The sequence below is a fragment of the Trichechus manatus genome, unplaced genomic scaffold (assembly GCF_000243295.1).
Source record: "Trichechus manatus latirostris isolate Lorelei unplaced genomic scaffold, TriManLat1.0 scaffold00177, whole genome shotgun sequence".
In the NCBI taxonomy this organism is placed as follows: Eukaryota; Metazoa; Chordata; class Mammalia; order Sirenia; family Trichechidae; genus Trichechus; species Trichechus manatus.
The window spans coordinates 1,843,656-1,863,772 of NW_004444113.1; the positions used below are offsets into that span (position 1 = coordinate 1,843,656).

General features: G+C 38.3%; 1 protein-coding gene across 1 annotated transcript in view; it reads right to left on the minus strand.

The window, feature by feature from the left end:
• SYNJ1 (synaptojanin 1) overlaps positions 1 to 20,117 on the minus strand; it is a 79,968-nt gene that overhangs the window by 36,042 nt on the left and 23,809 nt on the right. The window contains exons 3-9 of the mRNA XM_023741303.1: positions 19,952 to 20,038; positions 18,136 to 18,403; positions 14,803 to 15,028; positions 12,868 to 12,951; positions 7,463 to 7,524; positions 3,772 to 3,853; positions 2,234 to 2,386 (exon numbers count right to left, since the gene is read on the minus strand). Coding sequence (XP_023597071.1) covers positions 2,234 to 2,386; positions 3,772 to 3,853; positions 7,463 to 7,524; positions 12,868 to 12,951; positions 14,803 to 15,028; positions 18,136 to 18,403; positions 19,952 to 20,038 — 962 coding nt within the window. The remainder of the gene's footprint in view (positions 1 to 2,233; positions 2,387 to 3,771; positions 3,854 to 7,462; positions 7,525 to 12,867; positions 12,952 to 14,802; positions 15,029 to 18,135; positions 18,404 to 19,951; positions 20,039 to 20,117) is intronic.

A 20,117-nucleotide genomic window follows, 5' to 3' on the forward strand; every position in this document is an offset into this window, starting at 1 on the left:
GGACTTAGTTAAAAACAAAAAAAAATGAACTACATCTTAATGTTTAGACTTCAGGATGAGGCGGGGGAGGGGAAGGGGAGATAAGAGAGGGCGCAATGAACTTAGATGCTGAGAAAACGTCACATTACTTTAATAATAGAAACTATCATTTTAATTGATACCAAATAAATTAGCTAAAACTAAAACTGAATATAGTAACAAAGGTCTAACGCAAAAAGAAATTTATAATTACAGCTCCTAAATAAATACTATATGTAAACTACAGTTTGTATATTTCAGGCAATTTTAGTACTTATGTAAATATAAATCATAAAAGTAATAAGCTTATGCCAATTCTTACGAGAGACTTAATTATAATTTTTAATGAATATATATTTTACTTGGGCATGTTAGTTACCATAAAGATTTATTTTGATCTTACAGATTTTGATGCTTTAAAAAAAAAAAAAAAAGCTTTCTAGAAAATTACTTTGCAACATGCAATTTTTATTCCTTAAAGAAGTAACAGTAATCAGAGTCTTCTTTTTAGAATAAAAAGGAGCCCTGGTGGCACAGTGGTTAACCGCTCGTCTGCTAATCAAAAGGTCAGTGGTTCGAACCCACCAGCCACTCTGTGGGATAAAGATGTGGTAGTCTGCTTCCGTAAAGATTTACGGCTTGCAAACCCTATGAGGCAGTTCTCCGCTGTCCTATATAGGGTCGCTATGAGTCGGAATTGACTCTACGGCAGGGGTTTGGTTTTTAGAATAAAGAGCCAAATTTTTTAAATGCCATTAAATGAAGACTGCATATTTAATCAAGGCAGTAAAATGTTATTTCTTTCCATATGATAACATACGCAAGTGACTATTTGAAAAGAACTCACCGTTCACATTATCAGGCAATTAATCAAAGGGAACCCAGAGAAAGGAAAAGAAAAAGCAGTTCAGATATTAGACTTAGTTTAATTCAGACTAGTATATTTAATGCACAAATATTTCATAACTATATATTATAGTAAAGACAAGAGACTACTGATAATATATGTAACCTCTGTACATATATCGTCCTAGTCAATGCAGAGACAGGAAGACAGGAGAACATGAACAAATATTTTTAAGCAACAGTGGTAGAGAATGGGCAAGAGAACAGCAAGAATCATGTCCTCTGTTTAAAAGGAATAAATAGGTTTTTGAAAATAGGGACTATTTCACAAGTAAATATTTATAAATGACAATTCAAATTATTTCTGTGAGTTGGACAAAAGGAACTTCGCAGGTAAGGCCATATTTCTCAGTCTTGGTATGAGACGTTTTCCGAGACGTAGGAAAGAGGATGATCTGCAGATTAAAAGAAGCTGTGCAGATGAAGAACCGTCCTTTAAGAATTCCAGTTGCTATAGTGAAGAGGGTATATGAGAACTATAAAAGTGATTAAGTGTTCTTATTTCTATTCCTGAGGTACTTTGAGGTGTTGTATTGCTTTAGAATGTTAATTCAACTGAGATTAAAGTCCTTTAAAATTTTAACAATATTTAAGTACATAAAATAATGAAAAATATCTCAAGCATGCTTCCAAAATCCCTCAATAGAGGCCAAATACTAGAGGGGCAAGTAGCCTGTAGGTAATTATAGCAATTAAACAGTAATAACGAGGTGGAGAATTCTAATTAAGTCCACACCCCCCATTTCTTTGCACGTTTCCAAGCTTCCTTTTCAAGGTGACCTAACTAAAAGAAGAAAACAGCTATGTCCCAATAGCGCGGGGTTCCCGGAAAGTGTTCATACTCTGTCGACCCACTTATTCACCCATTAAGCATTTGTCACAGCAGGCGCCATGTTAAGTGCGGGAAGCACAGAGCCAAATGAAATAGGACCCTTTATCAGGACAGCTACAGTTTTTTTTTTTTAAATCATATTTATAAACAAAATAAGCAATATAAAAAGTGAAACAGATATGCAAAGGAAATGTATGGAAAAAAAAAAAGTTAGCCATACATACCCAAACCCAGAGATCACTAAATGACTAAATATGTCAGACATACACACCCTCTAAACCTAGGGAAACAGCTATTTTCCATTCCATCATCAGAATCCACTCTGGAAGGAAGTGTTAAAGAGGATATAAAAGGATGATAGGACAGAATTCTAAAACAAGCTCTTTTAAAAAAAGGTTAAAAAAAGAAAGACTACATTTAAAAGCTTTACTAAGAGGAGAGAGGGTCCTTTGTAATGTTACGACGTATCAGCTCTACCTTGGCCTTCCCTTCGAGCGCCCCGGTTCCTGCGTATATCTTACTGATGGAGTCACCGTTCACAGACCACATTGACCGGAAGACTTCCTGAAAGCGGGTCACCAACTGAGGCTTTTCAGCCAAGCTGAGAGCTTCCAACTGCTTAGCTAGCATCTGAAACAGCAACACGGAAACTTTTATATTAACACACTGATTGTGATGTGACTTTTAGGAACTACCAGAACCAAACCAAAAATTTCGATTTACAGAACTATGTGGGACTGGACTCTGAAAATGTAACCGTTGACTGGGTTAACTTTATCTCGCCACCATTTCAAGTTTTAAAGTAAATATCACATCAATGAAACTTACAAGTAACTTAATATTCCCTTGAATTAATAAGAACTTCTTTAGTGACATGAAAAATACATTTGTGTAGCAGAGATCTTTCCACTCTGTAACTTCACTTTTGAGAAAGAAAGCACCTCAGCTCCAGGGTAACTAATTACTGATATTCTGGCCGACTGTAAGATCATTAACTAGAGGAAACAGGAACGTGCCATTTCAGATCCGTGTTTTTTAGGTATTTGAGAACTCCGTTATGTTCCTATGGGTGAAGCCCCATCACAGCCTGTGACCACAAGTGTTGCACAACAGGAAATGTATAGCAAGCTCAGCATCGCTACACAGTTCGTCAAGTAAAGTCGACACCACAACTATATTGGAGCCCTGGTGGCGCAGTGGTTAAGAGCTCAGCTGCTAACCAAAAGGTCGGCAGTTCCAATCCACCACCTACTCCTTAGAAACCCTATGGGGCAGTTCTACTCTGTCCTATAGGGTCACTATGAGTTGGAATATTAGACTGAATCTGATGGTTAAGCGGCAAAGAAAAAAGCGTTTAAACAAACACCTTAGAGAAGGTAATCGCATTCGCTTTCATCCTCACTATCAAAGGCATTTTCATTTGATCCTGATTTTTGTAGCTACTGATATGAAAATGCCATACAACCTGGACTGGGTTACAGACTATCAAAATGTAATCCTGCAGGATTGTACATGTGAAAACAGACACTCCCCAACTCCTAAGACAGACTTTTAAAAGACAACGCAGAGAATAAGACCAAAAACATTCTTTTTTCAAAAAACAGGACCAAAAAAAAAGGCAATTATTGGATAGCATAAATAGCAGTATTTAGAAGGGAGGGATAGTTTAAGGACTAATAGAAGGAAATACAAAGACAGCCACCTAAACAAGAGAATATGAAGAACAGGTAAAGGAAACATTTAAATCAAAAGGGGCTGGGGGTGGTGCAGGCTAGAAGAGACAAAAAGAAAGCCTTTAATGAAGCATGACTTCATCTCTATTTGGCGAAAAGTAGCTAATGAGAGTCAGAAGTACTGCACTGCAAAATCACTGGCAGGTATCACGGAGCTGTACATCTAGACATTGAGGAGATGGCGTATGTTTTGTCCTGTATATTTTCACCACAATTTTTAAAAAAGCACTGAAAGAGGCCTATGACCCAAGCCACACGTATTCGCTGCACTTTGCCGTTTACCTCTAAGCCAAGGAACGCCTGCACACTGTTCGTTCTATCAAGACAGTCCAAGCAGTTTGTGCGAACTGTACCACTCTGGCATCTGTAACAAATTCAACCAACTTAAACAGCTCATTTGGAACAAAAATAACAACACTAAAATACACTGTGAAAAATTAAAGGGATTAAAAATGTGGCACCCACTGTCTCCTCTAACTTTTTATTACTACAAATTTCACACGTTCAAAAAAGTTGGAAGACTTTGACAGTGAGCCTTCACATACCCATTCCCTAGATCCTACCATGTTAACATTTGCCATATGTCATTTGTCACACCTCTATCTATCCATCCAGACCCATTATTTTTAATTAGGCCAAGAGTTAGGAGCTAAATGTACATTCCGGCTTACAACTCCCTAGATCTCTCTATATAAAAGATAATAAAATATTAATGGAATTAATTCATTAAAAAGCCTATGATCTGTCATCTCTAAAAGAAAAAATTAGAAAATTGAGCTTTGTTCACTAAAGTTTACCTCAACCTATATACTGAACTTATGGTAAATTTTTCAACATTTTCTCTTATTTCGTATGTCAAAGCCGAATATTTAAATTATACTGACGTAGACATACGGCAATGTCTTTCACTTCTGCTTGCAGCTAAAACCCTTGCTGAGGTTTTAAACATGTAGACAAAAGGGATAGCACTTTTTACAATACATAACAGTTCATTTGCTGAACACACAGTAAATCAAGTAATTGATTTCTACTCACATTCTTTTAAAAAAAAGTGTTCTAAGGGTTTCCCCTTTTATTTTTGAAGCAACATTGTAAAAAAGAACTAGAAGTTACACCATGAGGTCAAGAAATACTAAACATTAGTTTTGAGAGAGAAGTGGCACAGATGCATAAATATCAGCATGAGGTCTGGAGATGGATGAATCCTAGCTCTAACACTTCCCGGACATATGACCTGGGGCAGACTATAGCCTATGCCTCAATCTCCTCAAACATAAAATGGGGATAATAATAGAACCTATCCCTACAATTGTTTCTGATGCATGTAAAACACAAGTACACTGTGTAGCATATAGAATGTACTCAGTAATGCAAGCTGCTATTATTCTTATTCTTTGTTGAAGTCTAAAGACAGAGAAAAAGTCTGAAGTATAAAAAAGGAAGAGATCTTATTTATCATAAACCTTGCTTTAAAAAAATAAATTTAAGACTTCAACATTGAGAATAATTTAAAAATTATGGCAAAGCTCCAATTTAAAGAAGAGAGAAACAGAGCAAACCTTTGAACTTCACTTCCATCGAAATAAAAAAATCCATAATCTACAAACTTTTGGACTTGAGGTTTAAGAACACTATGTAATTTTTCTGCCTTTCCTCCTTTAACCATTTGATGATAGTCAAAATTCACCATCTGGATATCGGTGGCATGTTCAGAAGCTTTCAAGTGACTCTGAAAGTAAAGGCAAATATTCATCTCAATGTTAGCTAAATACGATTTAACAATACATGCTATAAATGGAACCTTGCCTTTTCAATTAAAACCTCAGCAGGGTCTCCTCAAATCTTACTAACTCTATCACATAGATTTTGTTGACACTGCAGTAAAATGGAAAATTACTTGCTGATAGCAATAGCACTTTTTCCCTAAAACCTCATATACTATCCCTGAAAGGTTAGGTGACACAGTTAATATCAGAGAACTTCAATAATGTTCTCATCAGGTTTAGAAAATGAAAAATTATTTTCAATCACCAGCATTAATTTTTTCACAATGCAAATTTACAGTCACAGATTGAGTCATTTTTTATACCTTCATTCAATACATACAGACTTTTTTAAAAGTTTTACATAAAAAGATACTCTTCAAAGTATAATTCGTTTACTAATAATGTTTATTTCACAAGTTTAAAACGAAACAGCAAAACCATCAGGTTACTTCTGAATTCTATTCATTAGATTGAACTTTAGAAAATGTTTTCTAACAATTTTATTTAAGCTTATAGTTTTATCTAACATCATAATTCATATAAATTCATGACTGATTCAATAAGCATTTATTGAGAACGTATTTTCCTTAGAAGTCAGACATTTTTTTTGGGTTCTTTTTTACTTGAAATTCTCTCATCAGTCCTTAGGTATTTATTTGTAAGAGAGAAGGAATGGTCTTGCATATAGACAAAGGCATTCTCCACCATCTCACATGTTTAAAGCAATGATCATGGCTTCTAGGAGTAAGCAAAGCTATGAACAGATGAAGGAGGAAACTGCCTGCTATTTCTCTGCTTGTGGCAGATGAACATTCTGCGGGAAGAGGTATTCTTCTGCTTCTCCACAACACAAACAGGTTAGAAAACAGTGCCGAATGCCTTGAAAGCCTTCCATAATCCCATTTTCGGCAACATTAGCCCCAAAGAGCTAAAGAAGGTTCCGACAAGCACCCAATCTTTTTCTAGTAAGTAATTTACTTCCTGGACGAACTTGATGATTCCATTAGTTTATTTTTAAAATACCATTCTAGTGTCTAAGGGTCACAACAGAAAAAAAAATGATCATACTTGCCTGGAAAGCCTTACTCAGCATGTGTTCACCTTCCTTAGACCCAAGCAAATTTACTATTATTTGTTTACCGTATAAACTCTTAAGTGTTCTAAAATGCCTATTAAAGAAAATAAACGTGTCAAATGATACGTTTTAGGACACCTCCCCCCACCCCCAATAATTAAGAATCCATTTCTCAACAGAACTTACATGACAGTATTTTAAACTTACAGAACTGGCAACATTGGGTATAAATTCATTCTATCTGGTTTCAAAACTCTGACTCACAGAAACTCTCAGTTAATGCTATTTCCTCTGACATATGGGTGCTGAGACCTGTTTCTTTCCACTATGGTAGAATGATGTCAATCAACTCCCACCTGCTTCCTCCCCAGTCTGTGAGGCTGGCACTGGATGAGCAGAGAACACAAGCTTGGCTGGGAAGGCAGCCAAGGGCAGAGGGTCCAGGGCTGTGCCTCAAACATGAGGACATCACATACTCTAAGTACTCAGATGGGCCTCCTTAATAAGCTCTAGCCCTAAGAAAATGAGGCCCAGAACATGGTCTTCTTCCTCTCCAGTCTCCAACCACTCCAGAGACTGTAGGGCATGCTGTCCAAGGGAAACGTAAGGCGAGCCTCATGGGAAATTTTAAGTGTTCTAGAAGGTATATTTTCAAAATTCAGAAAAAACAGAAAAAAATTAATTTAAATGCATTTTATTTAACCCAAATACTTCTAAAATATCTTTTCAACATGTAACCAATATAGAACGAATACGAATGAAATATTTAACATTCTTTTTTTTGGGGACTAAGTCTTGGAAATCCTGGCGTGTATTTTACACGTAGAGCAAATCTCAATTTGGACTAGCCACGTTCCAAGCACTCGACAGCTACAGGTTGCTAGTGGCTACCATACTGGACACCATATCCACAGAGGCTGTTTTAAGACCAAGAGATCAAGACCCATGCATCCAGTGCTATCGTTTCTGGAAGTGACGACACTAGGTGTCACTGTTTTCCAGTTCAATTAGTCAGAAGGAATTTTACTTGCAGCCAAAAAAGTTGAAATGAATCAGTAAATATAATTACACTCAGTCTCACTGCTTAACAATATCAACATGTCCAGCACTACATACAAATAACCAGTCCTACCTGTCAAAAGCAGGTGCGTTGGCTTCAAATCCCCTTGACATGCGGACACGATGGGATCCCACCTTGGACACGAATAGTATATTTAATCATATGAAAAACAAACACGTACACAGAAGGGATGTCATTTTTTACGGTATATAACAATTCATTTGCTCAACACACAGTAAATCAAATAATTGATTTTCATTCACGGCATTCTTTTAAAAAAAAGTTCTAGGGGTTTCCCCTCCCTTTTATTTTTGAAGAAACATCGTAAAAAAGAACTAGAACTTACACCAGGATGAAACACTTATAAATTAACAGGAATTTTGATTTATGAAACATATGTTTAAGAATGCTTCACCTAATTGCCTTGTTTTAAACTCAAACTACAGGCCCTATGTAAGTTAACAGATATTATCACCATTTGGGCAATTAAAAACTGAAATAGTGAGAGGTGAAATAACTTGCCCTCTTTGATCCACAAAACTGATGCCAAAAAAGATGCAAGATAAATTCTCGTCCTACTCTTCCAAGCTGTCTACGAGTGCAATGTCTATGTGTTTTTGCTCTCCTATGCTGAATACTCTATCCGTCTGTCCTTTACCAAAAGCTCCAACAAATTAAAAATCCCATCCCTGTCTGGACAAACAAACTTTCCAAGTCAAGCTTGCAGTCCTGCAATGACAGTAATAGTACATTTTGCAGAATCAGAAAATCTGGGTTAAAAGAACTAAATAAGATGGAAGATACCTCTCTATTGTACTTTATTATAGTTTTTCTGTCCTCAGTAGGAGAGGGGCAGAGAAATGAGGCAGAATTGAGAATGCTCTGACAGATGCCAAGAAGAAATACAAAGGTGAGATCAGATTATTTCCCTCAACTACATTTTAAACATTTCCCTCTGAGCCTCTGGGAGCAAAGCTCCCCAGTATTCCTTCTGGCTAATCTGTGAACAACATGACTTTTAGAAAGGGTGTTGGGGAGAGGGCTAACAAATCAGTTATGCTGTTTAACAAACAAAACCAGAAAACAAGCTCTAATATCTGATAGTGTCACTCATTAAACATCCCCCCTCACTGTTCTGAGGAGGGAGACAATCTACCTACTGACTGTTCTGATCATCAGTGGATTCTCTCTTCCATGGTTTTTTTTTCCTTTTTAATAAGAAACCAATTAACCTGATAAATGTAACATCTATATTAAATTTCATTTTGTAGTACTTCATAGTCTTTAAGTTTTAGAATTTGAAGGTGTGTGCTCCAGGACACTCAGCCTTTCAAACTGCAGGAACTGAGAAGCTGATTGATACCTTTTCTTTGGCGTAATCCCAGGTTAATTGCCTATAACTCTCTAAAAGTGTAAGACTTGGGATTTTGCCTACTGACTAATACTTATCTTGCAGAGTAGTGCAACTGTCAATATGGTAAAAAAAAAAAAAATACAAGTTGCCATGGTTTTCGGCTAATCCTGTGGTTGTTCTTTACCACCCTGATAGCTAACACCTAGACACATCTAGCTACATACTCCAACTCCTATTCCAGTACGCTGGTTAGACAACATGAGGTTTCAGTGCTCAGTGTTAAAGGTAACAGCCAAGAATGAAAGAACTGTTGGGTCAATTACCATAAAAGCAGCACTTCAGAAAGCTGTAAGATTTTAGATAATCATAAATTTAGCTAATTAAAAAAATATGGTACACCCAAAATATTTTTTAAAAACCACTGAACTGGGTGGTATGGAACATCATTTTCCACCAATATTATTGCTTCATGCTCACATACTTCTGAAACTTCAATTCAACCAAAAACTGAGTGCTCAACATTGTACATTACGAGGAAAAGACCTCATGATGCCTACCATCTTTTAAGACTTACTAATATAAGCCCTCGTACCACAGTGGTGAAGTGCTCGGCTGCTAACTGAAAGGTCAGCGGTTCGAACCCACCAGCTGCTCCGTGGGAGAAAAGACCTGGTAATCTGCTCCCGTAAAGATTACAACCTAGGAGATTCTACGGGGCAGTCCTACTCTGTTCTACACGGTCTGTGAGTCGGAATTGACTTGACAGCACACAACAACAACATACGCTACAATGCGATGAAGAATATAAAATAATTATAGTATTACTTGCCAGCACTTAAAACATCATTCTTACCTCTGCAGTACCTTATGGCAACTCTTTCAATGTCTCAAATTAACTCATATTGATAGTTAACTCTTCCATAAAGTCCTGACTCCCCGGACTGTAAATTCTCTGTGAAGCACCGTTACAGTCTTTGAAACTCGTGTAATTCAAAAACTCACTGCCATCTAGTCGGTTTCGACCCACAGCGACCCTACAGGATAGAGTAGAACTGCCCCACTGGGTGTCCCAGGCTGTAATCTTTATGGAAGCAGACTGCCAAATCTTTCCTCTGCAGAGCAGCTGGTGGGTTCAAACCCACAATCTTTCTTTTAGCAGCTGAGTGCTTTAACCACCACGCCACCAGGGCTTCTTTGAAACTCTTACAGTACTTAGTATAAAGTAATATACACTGGAAGAACCCAAATATTTAACAATGAAGAGATCCCTGTGAAGAAATAACTGGAATCCACTCAATGAGATCTGAGTTGGCTACCGATGGCCAACAAACCTTAATTTTGGGAGTAGACGTTTGCCGTTAGAAAACAGCAAGACAAGAGGTTGGGTAGAGTAAGCCAGATCATAAAGAGACATGCCTAGCAGAGGCGATGAACACAATATATTCAAAGTGGGAAGAACTGTCATGTAGCTATCAGGAAGCACAGCCTAGAGGTAAGACACCAGTTAGAAAACTGTCAAAGTCTTCCAGGCAAGAAGAAATGATGAAGACTTTAACCGAGACAGTAGTGGGAATGAAAAGAAAGGGAAAGTCCCAATGCCTAGGAGAACGCTGGAGCTGAACGTCACAGATTTGCTTGCTCAGGACTGGTTCCTGGAGCAGACTGGGCTGGATATGCTGCAAGACAACTAGACTGGATTCTTGCTCAACAGAAGCTCTCAATTCTGAGTGGCAGGGATCTTGGTTAAAAATGCACATTCCTGGCCCCATTCCCAGAGACTCTGTTTCAGTTGATCTGAAGTTGAGGCCATGAATATGCATTTTAAAATCACATCAGGTGATTCCTTTGAAATTTTTTAATTAAAAAACCTCAGAGGAATTAATCATGGAGGACAAGGAGCAAGTCAAGGGACAACTGCCTAACGGTTTTCCGTCCGTGTCTTCTGAACTGGGGCATCTCACTAGGCAACACAAAGTTCAAGGATCCCCTGAAATAAATTCAGTCCTGAGAATACACAGCATACCTGATAACCGTTCACCACCACACCAAGTTAAAAGTCCTTGTTTGGCCTTTTGTGGGAAAATTAATCTTTGGACTTGGTATTTTTATTTTTAAAAATCAATGCTTGATTTTCAGTCTTTTTATCAGTTATATATTTCATTCTTCTATTACATACTTTTTTAGGATAGGAGTGAAAATGTCTTGGAATGTAAGATACTCATGAAACTAATCCACTCCTAATCAATGCAAGGTTGACTTTAAAAATTATTAAGCTAAATAACTGAGAAAATCCCCGACCTAATCCTCTCCCCAGCTCAAGACAAAAATTAGTCCAGTCCAGTGACAATTCAGCAGAATTGTTGGACTGTCTCAATATCTCAAAAATTACTATTTCTATGAAAGAAATGCATGACTTAGAAATCCACAGTTTTCAGCCCTTAACTATGACAGTAGCCAGCTAGACCATCTATGTGGGCAGGCCACAGCTCAACAAGGAAGCAGGAAGGAAGTCCTACCCAGCGAGGATCCCTCAGTAACTACTTGGGATCCAGCCGTATTAGACAGGCAAACACTGGTAATGCTAAACTTCCTAATAAAATCACATACAAACCAGTGTAACAGAGAGCACATAAACAGGTTATTAAAAATCTCTTACACAAGCCTGACCCTAAAACAAAGGCATTCACCTTGCATCAAAGCAGGGCTCAAAGAATGTTCTTAAAGTAAATATTCCAAACACAGTGCTCTGATCATGACAGCTTAGGAGAAATAGGCTAGACAGGTATTCTTTCCCCCAAAGAGACTTGGGGAAAGATATAGCTGTTTAATTTATCCTACACGCCAAAGATAAAACCCATACAAGTCCAACTGGTCTTGACAAGAACTCAAGAACCTTAGCAAAGCAATGCAAGTGTTAATCCTCCGTCTGTCTAGAATAAACTGTATTACTGAAAACACACGTGCAGTGTGCGATTTCTCTCCACAATAACCACCCTGGAGTGTAAGATAGATCCAGCTGTGAACTAAAAGGAGGCAAGATTTTTTCTGTTCATTTTCTCAAAATGGCTGAGACACAAAACTCACTAGACTACACATACCTAGAAGCCTAAAAAGAACATATTTACATTTTAGGGACTAAAGATTTTTTAATAAAAATTATATGCAAAATCACACCATTATAAGCAAGCCAATATTATGACCTTACATTAAAAAAAAAACTTATACTTTAAAGATTGGACATTTATATTAACAAAGGAAAGTAAAAAATAAATACATAAAAAGAACATCAGAAAGCAAGTCAGAGAACAGGTCACTATAAATGACTAAGTAAGATTTGCTAGAAGATATATATTACTGATTACAACAACAATAGTTAACTCATACATAGTTATTATTCTGAGAGCCAACACCATAATAAGTGCTTTTCATTTAATCCGTTACAACAACCCTACAAAGTAGGCACTATTATTATTATCACCACCACTGTACAGACATAGTGAGATTAAATCAAGGTAACACAGCTAGCAGTGGTTGAGCAAGGATTCAAACTGGTTGGTCTGGTTCCAGAGTCTTTAACTATTACATACTTCTGCCTAAGGAGCTAAATTGTTATACACCAAGATAAGGAGACCCAGTCCCTGGTTGGTGCCGACAGCTAAGGTGCTTGGTTAACATGCTTGGCTCTGCCCAGAGGTGCCTCACAAGAAAGGCCCGGTGATCTACTTCTGAAAACTCAGCCATTAAAACCCTATGAGCACAGTTCTACTCTGACACACATGGGGTTGCCATGAGTCATAATTGACTCAATGACAACTGATTTCTGGTAAGATAATGAGATAATAAATATGAAAGCACTTTGAAAATCAATTCATTACAAAAGCATACCAAAGTTTTAATATTAAATACAGCAGCTGAATTTCTATGACTGTTTGCAAGAACATTAAAGGAAAATACATCTAAGATAATTCCAGGAATCCTGTACTCAGATGCCCAGTTGCAAGTCTAGCTAGTCTGATTAGCTAGAGTAACAGAGGTATGAACTAATAAGCCATCCTGAAAGCTTAGAGGATATGGAAAATTCTCAAGAGAAAAAAATAATAATACATGAATGTCAAACACATACTTGCAAACCTGGTTGTTCCCAAAACAAGGGAACAGAACCCCGGATTTGTAGGAAGGAAGAAACAGAGTCATCCAAGTACACAACCTGCAGAGAAAGATCATATATAAACATTTCCACAGGAAAAGTTAGTACGCCTGTATTACAACAAATTTACTGAAGTATGTTGCATGCTTGTCGTATTTTATCACCAAATTTCCCTAATCAAAATATTCAAAATAGACCACTAGACAAATTTATTGATTTTTTTTTCAGTTAATGATAGTTCTTCTACATATATTTACCAAGAAAATTATAAAAGGATATGCATAAGAATCACAACTTTTAATTCCTTTTGAACCTCAATATTTTATAGGCATATGTTAATATTTCACTTAATTTTTTTCTTTAGCTTTTTATATTTTTTGAAGAGTAACTTGGAAGCCTTAATCGGCCTGAAGGCAGGGGGTGGCTCTCAAAAGGCATAAAATTATAAGCCTGAATTCACAATTATGTAGTTTCACAGCCAAAAATATCCTAGCTTACAACAAGAAAACAACAGAATTACGAAAAGGGTAAAAATTCTGAACAGAAATCTCACCAAATACACAGATACGGCAAACATACAGGTATATAGATGGTAAATAAGTGTATGAAAAAATGCTCAACATCATATGTCACTAAGGAATTGCAAATTACAACAATGAGACACCACTACACACCTATCAGAATGGCTAAAATCCAAACACTGACAACACCAAATGCTGGTGAGGATGTGGAGCAACAGGAACTCTCGTTCATTGCTGCTGGCAATGCAAAACGGTACAGCTACTTTGGAAGACAGTCTGGCAGTTTTTTACAAAGTGAAACATAGGCTTACCATATGGCCCAGCAAGTGTGCTCCTAGAAATTTACTCAAATGAGATGAAAACTTATTATGTCCATATAAAAATCTGCACACAAATGTTTATAGCAGCTTTATTCATAATTGCCAAAAATTAGAAGCAACCAAGATGTCCTTCAATAGGTGAATGGATAAACAAACTGTGATATAACCATATAATGGAGTATTACTCAGGGATAAAAAGACACGAGCCATCAAGTAATGAAAAGACATGGAGGAACCTTAAATGCATATTGCTAAGTGAAAGAAGCCAGTCAGAAAAATCTACATACTGTATGGGTCCAACTACAGGACATTGTGGAAAAGGTAAAATTAGAGACAGAGAAAAGATCCATGGTGGCCAGGGGAACAGGGAGAGGGGAAAGGATGAACAGGTGAAGCCCAGGACATTTTTAAGGCAGTGAAACTATTCTCCACGATAATGTCATGGTGGACACATGACATTATGCGTTTGTCAAAACTCACAGAACTGTACAACACAGAGAGTGAACCCTAACGCAAACTATAGACTTCAATTAATACTAATGTATCAATAACGGTTGATCAATTATAACAAACGTACCACAGAAATGCAAGATGTCAGTAACAGGAGAAACTGTGTGCAGAAGGGAAAAGGAATTCTGTACTTTCTGTACAATTTTTCTGTGAACCCAAAACTGCTCTAAAAAATAAAGTCTATTAAAAAATGTACCATAACTTTTAATTTTTAGACGGTACAATATCTCTCATTAAGAGCAGGGTTTTGATATAGTTTTACCAAAAAAAAGAAAAACTTCCCTTATGTTGTCCAGCTCTATCATTGAGGACCTTTAAATCATAGGGCATTGGCACTGCCATCCATATTGGTGAGTATCCTGTTACTCATTTGAAGAGCCGTACCTAAATAAGTTTGTTCTAGGGAAACCTTTCTTAAGGCTGATTAAGTAGCCAAAAACCTTAATAAAAAGGTATTACAAATGTCAAAATGAGTTCTTAAAAAATAACAATCTACCATTCTATTATTTTCTGTGCCTGTCATATAATACATCAACGACGCAATGCAAAACACTAGATACCTGTTCTGTTTCCACAAAATTAGCCACGTGACCGTCATCATTCGTCCCGCGGACATTGAACCTGGTCCCAGCGCGTTCACAGCTCAGTCTTGAAATGAGGCAGGCCTTGGCCTGTTTATGAGCAGCATAGATGGTCCTGATTTCTACCCCGCCGCACATGAGGCGTAATAACCACTCGTCGCAATTCACACCGTAGTGCTTGAGATGTAAGTGCAAAGACTGATTCCTAGTGAAAAGGAAAAGAGCTGCATCAGCTGACTGAGAAACAACAAAGTTTGAGAATGGTGCTTCTGGAACATTAAATTGACATCATTAAATTAAAAATGAACAAATCATGTACACCGACTATGCTACAGAGCAGAAGGTAGGGTTACGATATGAGATCCTGGGATATGTGATCTATGGTCCATGGAGGAGAAGCACGTTTTCTGTTTTTAGTATCCGTGCCCTGTTTCTGTTATGTCTTTATATATAACACATTTGTTAATGTATCTGCAATCTAACTTGTTCCAAACGGATTTTATACATTTATGCACACACACACACACAGTCTCTCTCTCTCTTAAGTGCTTGACTACTAGCCAAAAGGTTGGTGGTTCAACTCAAACCCACTGGGAAGTGTCTCGGAGGACAGGCATGGTGGTCTGCTTCTGAAAGGTCACAGCCTTGAAAATCCTATGGAGCAGTTCTACTCTGCCACGTGGGGTCACCACAGGTGAGAATCAACTCAACGACAACTTTTAAGGCTTGACTTTTATCGGGCTCTACTTTTCATTAATTTAAACAGCCAGATGTGGCCAGTGGCTACCCTATTAGCACGGCACTAGAGCTTCCCATCACTCCAAACACTTTTTAGCATTCTAGGTAACAGATCAAACTTAGTTTCCAAAAATTTTCAGTGAAAAAAGTTTTATTCAAACAAATATGTAGAAGCCCGGTGACAGGAAAACAGATAAAAGCAGCATCAACAAATGCACAGAGAATGTAGGTGAGCAGTTACCAGGGGCTGGCGGGAGAGGGGAACGCAAACTACTGCTTAACAGGTACAGAGTCGCTGTTTGGGGTGATGAAAAAGTTTTGAAAATAAATAAGCGGTAATGGTTGCAAAAAACAAACAAAAACTCGGTGGGGGGGGGGGTGTCACCATGTTAAAGCAAGGATGGGGACTGAAGCCCTGCCAGGCTGGCCTTCTTCTCAGCCTAGCTAACCCGCTCCCTGAGGTCTCCACTGGGACCTTGGTCCTCCAGGGAACACATACGCAAGCTGCTGTGGACACTCCTAACCAATCCCCCAGTAAAGAAAATATACTGCCGAGCAGGAAAGGGAGCTGGTACTTTCAGATGGCAAGGTGCCTTAGAAAAATGAATTTTTTATAAGAATGAAGTCTGGCTCTCTAAGTTTTAAAACTCGTCTACCATTTTAAGTGGAAATCTTCCTTAAAGTGCTCTGCACTACCCGGTTGTTTTAAACAAAATATGTATTTTTTAATTAGCATTTCCTTGAAGATTCAGGATCACTGATGTCACCAACACACAGGAACACTCTCAGAGCAGCGCTCCTCTGCTCCATCCCCCCGTTACAGGCTACACTAGACGAAAGGGCCCTTAGGTCACAGGCTGCAACAGGAACAAGATGGAGTCCCCGGGGTGGTGCAAACGGTTCATGTGCTCAGCTGCTAACCAAAAGGTTAGAGGTTCAAGTCCACCTGGAGGAGCCTTGGAAGAAAGGTCTGGTACATTTCTTCTGAAAAATCAGCCACTGAAAACCTTATGGAGCTCAATTCTACCTGACACAGGTGGGATCACCATGAGTCGGGATCGACTGGATGGCAACAGTTCAGAGATAAAACAGATGGTGGCCACGGGCGCTTCCAGGTAAACCAGCTATCACCTTGACCCCCCATATCGGTATAAGAAAGCAAACTGGAATGTAAACGAGTGGTGTGAGTACTACTGGGGTGACATTAAGTCTGATCAATTTATTTAAAACATGAATAAATGACTTAAGCATGTGTAAATTATTATTACCTACGTTGATCTGAGGGGGCTCAAACTGATTGTGACCCAGTGTGTCCCGCCACCACAGTGGGGACTGTTCACAGTGCAGGCATACAGACTTGTCCTCACTTAGATGGGTCTCACATCCTGTGCCCTCTGTACAGGGAGCTTCTCTCTGCTGTTTGCATTTTTCTTTGCCATCAATGTGTTGCTGTTTTAGTTCTATCTAAATGTGTACACAGCTCTCAACTGGCAGCAGCTCTGAATTTCCAATAGAGTAAGATTACCTGGGTTTTGTGACAGTTTATTTACAGCTCTTAGGCTACAAAACATTCTTGGCTGTATCCCAGAAAACAATACTAAGCTGCAAGGGTATGCATGATAAATAAAGCTTCCGTTTGTTTACGCAAAGTGATGGTGGGGAACGCCAGTCCTCAGCAACACAGCAAAAATGAGCAAAATTCACCTCAGGTGTTTCAGTCTCCCCTTTGTTCAACTCTGGTGGCGCAGTTGTTAAGAGCTTGGCTGCTAACCAAATGGTAGGCAGTTCGAATCCACCAGTCGCTCCTTGGAAACTCTATGGGACAGTTCCACTCTGTCCTATAAGGTCGCTATGAGTCGGAATCGACTTGACGGCAGTGGGTTTGGGTTTTTTTGGTTTTATTACGGGAAAAGGTCAGCACTGATGTCAGTTGTAGGCAACAGAACCAGTGTACTAGAAATCTGGTCTGGCTACAACAAAGCAATACTAATTATAGTCACACGTGTTCTACATACCATTTGTACATACTTAAACAATACAGCACATTTAAGAATCATCATGAAATATAGCACAGTTACCTACCTAAGTTCTATTTTATTACAGTACTAGACTTTGTCCCAGTATACTATTACTTCAAAGTTTGCTGCTCTTGACTCAAGATCATCTACCTACAGCCTTAACATTAAATCAGTAAGTAAGGGAATGCTGGTTCTAGAATAGTAATACTGCCTGAGACAAGATCTCAAAACTAAGAACAATAAATATGAACACGACAATTTTATTATAACTGAATTCATTCCTAAATTTAAAACAAGTATTTTAAATACACTTCTGGAATGAAAGGGCTATCTAGATCAGGGGAGCAAGGAGCTTCACATCACATGCCAACCCCAATATAGCAGCAGCGGCTGCCTACCACGCTCTCTCTGCTGAGGACCTGGAGCAGGAAGGAGCGGTGTGCTCTCCCACAACGTCCACCCCTTGCTATCGCTGGAAACTGCAACCGCTGCATTCAAAATTACCAAGCTACTGCACACGAAGTGAGCACAGTGGGAAAAGAGAAAACAAACTCACCAGAAAAATCTATTATCAGTTGTGTGTTCTTGCATGCTACGATGCGCATTAAGACTCAGATCTAAACTGATTCCAGATGCAGACCATGCAAAATAAAAGTTTCCTGAATTCAAAACTTTTCGTACTTCTGAAATGCGATCCTCATCTGAAGTATCAATTCGTAGTGATATAAACTCAGTGGAAGTAACTCGGAAAACTTCAGATTCTTGAATTTTTCCAACAGACATACATCCAGTGACTAGGACCAGATAATGTAACATAGTATCACCTGCAAAAAACAAAGAGTTAATTGCATGAAAAGCCCTACTATTTTTCAAGCTATTCAAAGTTTCTTCTGACTTTCTTCTCATGTCCCCGTCTTTTAAATCAGACATTGTGATTATTTTAAACTTACTGTGGATGTCTTTAAGTTTAACTTTCACAATGAGAATTTTTTCAAGAATTGAAAAAACTCTATCTTTAAATACATTTAGTAGAGCAAAACACTTAAACATTAGCAGGATAAGCTGGCATTTATAAAACTGTTCCTCTACTTAATTTGATGTTAAGAAAACTTCTCCCCCCACAAAAAAAAAATTACGTGGTATCTTCTCTATCTTCCTTTTATGACTGACAGGAAATTCAAATGAGACAATGAATGAGAAAGTTCTTTGTAAATAGTCAAGCTGAAACATAATGGCACATACGTGTGGGCTGATGATATATGGGCAAAAGGTCACTGGTGACAACTAATATTTATAAAGTGATTCGGTTTATAAAAACTTTCATAGAGTTTTTCATCTAATTGTGACAAAAATTCTACAAAATTAGTATGAAGTTGGGATTCAGCAGTGGCGTACTCTGAGCGCTGGCTCTGATGTGGGCAGAGGTGACCCTGAATACTGCCTTCACTACTTATTGTCTGATCAACTCAGCTATGTTAACGTAACCAGTCTGAGACAGCTTCCCTTGTGAAAAGGTAAAAAGGAATCAAAACAAACACCTCATTGGACTGTGAGGATTACCCAAGACAGTCTTAGCAAAGCAACTTTGCACAGCGCTTTACAGGTGACAGATATCATACTACACGACAAATCTCCATCTTACAGACCACTGCTACTCCAAATGTGGTCAGTGAACTGTTACCCGTCCCCAGCGGGAAAAGGTGCTGACACCAGAATAGGAATCAACCACATCACTCGGTTCCCCTTCGGTTTAGCTGTCTTTTTTTTTCATAGTGAGATTTTATAGATGAATGAAGCTGGGTGTTGATTCCGTGATGGTGCAAGCTCCCTATCTACTCCCAGACCAGTAACAGCTCACGAGGAACGTACTAGTCCCTGGGCCACGCTTTGAGTCACAGTGTAAAATACAATCAAACTGATAACCATAAGGTTACTCTGCAGCCCACGGTGACAGAAAGTAGCAGAGGCAGTTTCAAACCAAGCCTTCTGAATCCAAAAGCGATGTCCTCCTCTCCACTACAGCCAGGGAGATGAGTGTGGTCCCCACTAGGGCACCTTCTTCTAAACACACTGAAGCAAGGAAAAAGGGCAACTTCCTGATTTTCTCTTTTAACAACCAACACCAATCCCTCAAAGTGTTCAAACAGGACAGTGTCTCTGGAACTTGAAATCACAAGAGCTAGAGCATGCAGCATGCCCTCCGGGCAACAAATTATCACAAGATGAGCTTAATTAGGGTTTCAAAGATGTTACCACATTTTTTTGCTCAAATAAGGAGTCTGAAAATGGTCTATAGATAGTCTCTCTCAAATCCTTAGAACTACACAAACAGAAATAAAAACTGGATGAACAGTAATGAATATCAAACTTACCAAGATTTAATCGTAAAACACCTAAGAGTCCATATGCATCCATTACTTTGGAGTATGTACCCTTGATTGCCTCTTTTTCTGCAGACGCTACAAAAAAAGTTTTAGGTTAAGAAAATGACTCGAAACATCAGCTTCTATTTAGAAATAAAGCCAGAGTTTCAACCAA